The 6,704-nt window shown below is 31.3% G+C and overlaps 1 protein-coding gene across 1 annotated transcript; it reads left to right on the top strand.

The window, feature by feature from the left end:
• Positions 1–2,945: 2,945 nt before the first annotated feature.
• On the top strand, positions 2,946–6,221 carry LOC115982297 (geranyl diphosphate phosphohydrolase-like). The gene is made up of 2 exons (XM_031104862.1): positions 2,946–3,162; positions 5,741–6,221. The coding sequence occupies exons 1-2, from the start codon at positions 3,027–3,029 to the stop codon at positions 6,037–6,039; spliced, it is 435 nt and encodes a 144-aa protein (XP_030960722.1). The 5' UTR covers positions 2,946–3,026; the 3' UTR covers positions 6,040–6,221.
• The last annotated feature ends 483 nt before the right edge of the window (positions 6,222–6,704 follow it).

Raw genomic sequence — 6,704 nt, forward strand, 5'->3', positions numbered from 1 at the left:
ATATAGGTTTGATACACTGTGGTTTTGGTGTGTTCTTGTTTCTAACTCATAACTTATAATCTTGGGTTAATCTTTTATATACATTGTTGATGTTATTCAACCTATTGTGTTTTGTACCTTTTTGTACCCATGTGCTTATGTAAACTTTTAGGGTTAATGTTTTTATGCATATTCTGTAGGCTTTATGGTTTGTACCTTGCTTAATGCAGCCTTTTATACTATGTTGAAATCAGTACTTCTATCTAAATGTCTTGCATTTTGATTTATGTACTGTCACTCTTGTGCCCTTGTAGGATTGTTCCTAGATGCATATACTTTGTGTATTATGCATTGGTTGAGTGTTGAGCATACAAGTATCTTGCCTTGTTCTTGTTAAGTTGTATGTTCAAGTGTTCATTCCAAGTGTGAATGAGCACTGTGATCACTACCTTGTGGTGATTACTTGGTTGATCAAGCCTTGATTTGAATCTTCACTCCATCTTTGCTTGATCACCTTAAGCTTGTTTCATATGCATTTCATGTTTTTTCTGCATACAATGATCATGGTGTATTGTTGTGTTTCAGGAGTTTCATGTTCTTATGATTCAAGTACTTCACAGCTTCTAGAGTTAGGTGTGAGTGAGTTTTGTTCAACTGTTCCCAACTCACATGTTAAGTCTAGAGTCTGTTTTAGGGTTTTGTCACGGAATAGCCAAAGGGGGAGATTGTAAGGTTGAATTTAATCAACCATTTTATTGGCTTTATTCCGTGCCAAATTTGCTTGTATTTCAGCATTTAGTAACCCTGTATTTAGGTGGGTTTGTTGTAAGGGTAGTGAGTGAGATAGAGTGTTGATTGCTCAAGAGTGTGCAAGAAAACAGAGACTCGTGGCTTGTTCTCGCGGGTGGCTCGCGGCTTCAAGCCGCTAGACGCAGCACACGTGCCAAGTATGCCAGAAGGTGAACAGTCATGCTAGCTGGAGCACTACAGGACAAAACAGGACAACTGGCCATACGGTTATCTCGCGATTGGATCTCGCGACTCAGTCAAGTTGCGAGGTCAAGCCGCGAGCCACCCCTGTTTTGTAAATCTTGACGTTTCATATTCCTCTCTTACTCTAGTATAAATACCCCTTTTACCCACAAATGAAAGAGGGTTTCCAGAGAGAATTTTGAGAGAGAAACCCTAAAGAAAAACAAGATTGATTCACCCACAATCTATACATTAGAGTTTCTTCAAATTCCTCAACTCTCTTCCTCTCCATTATCAAATCCTTGAGAGGCATTTTACCAAACCTTGTTCTCACCAAATTCATCACTGTGAGAGAGCTGTTTGGATTTCTGGGAAGCAGTTAGGAAGGAACCAATCTACATTGGTTGATGCTATGGTCTAGTAGCGGAATCCAGGAAGTGAGAAAAGAAAAAGGTTTGGCGCAACTTCGTTGGAGCAAGAAGCTTGGAGGGCTTAGGTGCACTGGGTAGATTAGGCTTGGAGGGTCTATTGCTGTCCATGTATCCCAACTACATTTTCTAGTGGATTGTTTACCGTTTGGAGGGCGGCGGAGAGGTTTTACACCGAGGGCTTCAGTTTCCTCTTCGATAATACATCGCGTGTTGTCTTTGTGTTTGCATCTTTCTTCCCTTTTATCTTTGCCTTTTTATCTGCTGTGGGTTGAGATTTTAATTTGGCTTAGTTAGTTTTTCCAATTCCATATTATAGCTTATGTTAATTTTCCGCACACTAGTTGTTTGACATAATGCTTGAATTGGTTAAGTTGTAATTTGGGGGTCTAAACGTTCAAGGGTGTTTATACACATATTTGAACTTTCAAAATTTTTTTAAAAAGAATATCAAACAATTATTTTCTTTGTTTAACAGAACTATGTGAATTAGAATTTGATTAAATAGAAAACTATGGCGGTGCTCGATCAGAGGGAGAAATTAATATTGAATGAAGACAAAGTGAACTTTGAAGATAACGAGCATTGAATTTGACCCATTGCTCAAACCCTGTCTACCTAGAATTTGACTAAAAATAGAAAAATCTTGTCGTTGACCACCATTGCTCCCACTTCAGTTCTTGAATTTGGTATTACCCGCTACTTGCCGGGTCAAGTATTTTGGAATTAATGGTTTTATGATGTGTAAAATGTTTTTTGCAATTTTTTAATTAAAAAATGCCACATCATTAAAAAAATTACTAGATCACTATCTTGTTAGCCACATAAGCAATATTATTAATGGCAGTTAACAGAAAGACTAATACTGCACACTTTTAAAATATAAGGAACTAATAACGCTCATTTGAAATTTAAGAGACTAATTACGCTCATAGGATAAACATAACGGACAAATAATATAGTTTCACCATACTTAAACTATGTTACTAAAACAATATTACCAAACTGACCCTTAGTCACACAGGGGCTGAACGGCTGTTTTGCTTGGGTTTTTAGGAATTAACTTTTTCATTTTTATAGCCTATTATGCTGGCTGAGGGTAAAAAAGGGATTTCGTGGTTTGATGTTTCAAACATCATGCCGTGTTCGTGAATGTATTATAGTAGTTTTTTTTTTTAGTTGAGAGTTGAAGAGAAATACCGAAATGTTTTATACTTTTATTATGGATAGGATTGGGGTTGGCATCATCATAGGACCCATAGTCCCTCAAAAAAAAAAGTTTGGTGCCACAACAGAAGACACAACTTTGTTCATAACTCAATTATGTGACGAGTTGTAGTTTGTAAAAGAGTGTGGCATATAAGTAAGTTGTGAAAAAAATTATACTTTTTGTTGTGGCACCATAATTTTTTTTAAAAAAATCATAGGATCCATATTAGTAGGAATAACACGAAATATAAAGTGGTAGTGTACGTAGCCTATGTTGTACGGGTGTGTACTGTGTTGTAATATATTGAACATATTATTGAGCTAGCTTTTTTTTTTTTTGTTGTCAAGTAGTGGTTCATATTGTACATATAATACTCATTCCAATTGTAAATGGAGTGCAGAGCGTCGTGTGGTGTTGTGTTCAAAACATTGTAGAAAATGGAGAATAACAAAAGGGCAGTGGAAGTAGCAGTGGTGGTTTTCTTGTTGAGGGGGAAAAAGGTCCTCCTTGGGCGCCGCCGCTCCTCTGTTGGTCACTCCACTTTTTCTCTTCCAGGCGGCCATCTTGAGTTTGGTCTCTCTCTCTCTTTTTTTTTTTTATTTATTTAATTTTTTTTGTTTGTTTGAAATTCTGTATTAAACTGTATAAATTTTCCTACTTTTTTTTTTTCAAGTAGCTGGGGGATCTTCTTCTCAAAAAAAAGGTTAACGGGATACTCTTATTTTATAATGCCCACAATGCATCTTGGAAGATTAACCTTCCTTGTCATGGAACCCATTAAACATCTCTCTCCTGCCAGGGTTCACTTGTGACTTAACCCAACTTATGATTGAATAAAGTAGTTGCATTTAAATTTTGCATATATTAAAATTTTATGACTATCATAATTTAATGATAAAGGGTATTCATGTAATGTAATGGCAAAAATTTTATAGTTCAATTATTGACTTATCAAAAAATAAGAATAATAATAATTATCATAACACCATCATAAATCATATCTATTACGAGAAATATATATATATATATATATATATCCATTGTAATAACACATTTATTACTACCATACATCCTTGTATTGATGATCACTCCACAAGTATAAGTGTTTGTGGGGTATGGGGATGCAAGGGGACCTCACAATAATATAAATTAACGTGTGTGAGAAAGGAAACTACACACACTTGAGGGAATGGTTACATACTTGAAGAGTTTTAAAAACCATTTTTCTTAGAAAAAAAAAAAAAAAAAAAAGAGAAAAAAGAAGAAGAAGATTTGGACTCCTTACTCTCGCAAATTTGAAAAATAAATATGTATATGGATGAAGATGAGGATTTTTGGACCTAAGAAAAATGGGTCAAACTCACTTGACATGCTAAAATGGTAGGTTAGCTCAAGATAGCTGATTTTTTAGGATGAACAAAATATGTTCATTTATCCTTTGAAAAAAAACATCTAACTTTGCTTGCAAAAGAAACAACAATTTATTTAAAAAGAAAATAGCAAGAATATTCAATTACTCATTTATTTTATTTGCTTTCAATTTTATATTAAAATTTTTTTTAGTCATCTATAATACATAAAAATTGTTAGAAAAGTATTAAATAAATTAAATCTAACAAAGTTATTTCATAAAAAAATTGTGTAATATATTTTTACTCTTAATTATTTTCAATGAGATATGAGATATTATTCTCTTTTCAAACTTTTTTTTTATATATTAATTCTTTAAATTAATTGGGTTAAAAAAAAGACTGTAACAACCATAATTTTGTATTTTTGGATAAAATTTAAAATTTTCGCTATTATTCTGTTAACTTTATTTAATATTTTGTATACTACAAAAAGTGCACCTGAAGTTCAAATTTGGTAATGGTATCCGTTTTTATTTTATTTTATTTATTTATTTATCAAATTATTAGAGTAATAAACTTTGGATTAAAAACTTAAGAATTTATGTATTATTTAAAATTTAATTTTTAGTCTGTTTTAATTTTTTTGTTCACTTATTTGTATTAAAAAGAAGAAAAAAAATAATATGTTTAAATTTATTTATTACTTTTTTTTAGAAGAATTTATTTATTACTTATGTTTATTGTTTAAACGTGAAAGTAATTTTGGTCATACTAAGTTAATAAAACATGTTAAAGTTTAGATAAGTGTCATAAGTTGTACAATCCATTTTAGTTAGACATGTTTCTAACCCAAACTTAGATATGTTTGGTCATATTTAATTTTAAGAACCCTTTTGGGCTTAGGATATTGTAGAGAAAAAGAGTAATTTTAAATGAAAACATAAAAAGAAAAATAAAAAGAAAAAGGTATTTGGCTTTGCCTTTTAAAGAAAATTGTGTTATTAAAATTGGCGGAAAATATGTTTTCATATTGCAATGGGATACTTTTAATTATTTTTATTTTTTAAATTTCATTGTTTTTAAAGAAAAATGTGTTTTTTTTCTGTTGCAAACTGATTTGACAATAAGTATGATAAATCTATTTAAAAAATATATAATATTTGTAACACATTAATTTGTAAAAGTTATACTTTTAGAAAAATTTAAAAATATTAAATAAAATATATTAACAAGTGCCAAAATGCAGCAGGTAATATTGAGTTTTTTTTTTTTTTTTTTAATCAATTAAAGCAGCATTTTTTATTTATTTGCCTTTTTAGTACCATCGTTTTTAAGAGCACTTGTAGCAGTGGAGCTAAAAAACTATTTTAGCTCCACCAAAACATAAAAACCCATACAGCAGTGGAGCTAAACCTATTTTTTTGAGCTTCATTGTTACCGTGCACATCCATAAACATCTATTTATGGATGTACACTGTAGCTTAGAACTAAAAAATAATAATTTTTTATTCTCTACTCGGTTGTATGTGTAGTTGTGATGGTAGTGTGTAATGGATATATTATTTTATTATAGTAAATATCTTATTTTATTATGATATTTATATTTTTTTTATTGTATTGAAAGTTAAAATAAATCCACTACTATAGTATATATGTAGGTAAAATAAATAAAATAACTTTTTATAATGACAAATAAGTAAATTTTTTTTAGCTTAATGCTATTGATACTCTAAACAAGTGTAGCGTAATTGAACATCCATTACATCAATATATTCTTTATTTAATATATTTTTTTTCAGGGGAAAGCTTTGAGGAATGTGCTAGCAGAGAATTAAAGGAGGAAACTGGATTGGACATCAAGCAAATGGAGCTATTAACGGTCAAAAACCATCTTTTCCTTGAGGAACCAGAGCCAGCCCATTATGTCACCATCTTCATGAGTGCAGTCTTGGCAAATCCAGAGCAAGTCCCCCAGAATCTTGAGCCGCACAGGTGTGATGGGTGGGATTGGTACGGGTGGGATAACCTTCCTAAGCCGCTCTTTCGGCCATTAGAGAAAATGGTGCAAGCCGGCTTTAATCCCTTCCCAACTGCCTAGGGATATTTTTGTTGGCAATTTCAACTTTTGTGATTCAGTCTTCTCCCTGTGTGTGCGTTTGGGTGGAAATAAAAAATGAAAATTATTTTACTGTTCAGTTTATTTTTGTTATTATTTATGAGTTTTACTGTACTTTTTGGTATTATTTATGAACCCTACTGTACTATCTCGATTAACTTTTACTTTTATTTATAGTACTTTTAATAATAATTTTTCAATTTTAGCAAAATAAGCGATATCCAAACGCCCTGTATCTCTAACCGGTAGTGGTATCCAAGCCAACAGTTACTCATCCAAAGTAATAATACTCTACTTAGCCCCCTCCCCAACGTTTTTGTATACTTTGCTTATTAAGGCCTTAAAATGTACTTGTATTATACATAAAATAAATAAATAAATAAATAAAAGCCTTAAAATGTAATATTATTTTGCAAATGTAATTACCTATATTAAACAAGATTCTCAACCAATGATTTTTAGGTTAATTTACACTTCCTGATATATCTAATGGAGATTTCCAAAATTTGAACTCTATATATATATATATATATATATATATTTGAGAGAATATTTTAGAAGAAAATACTAGTCAATTGTTGTGAAATTTTAAAATACTCATAATTACAAGAACCCTATTGAGGTATAGTTTGGCAAAGATGGGGTTG

Source organism: Quercus lobata, chromosome 3 (assembly GCF_001633185.2).
Source record: "Quercus lobata isolate SW786 chromosome 3, ValleyOak3.0 Primary Assembly, whole genome shotgun sequence".
NCBI lineage: Eukaryota > Viridiplantae > Streptophyta > Magnoliopsida > Fagales > Fagaceae > Quercus > Quercus lobata.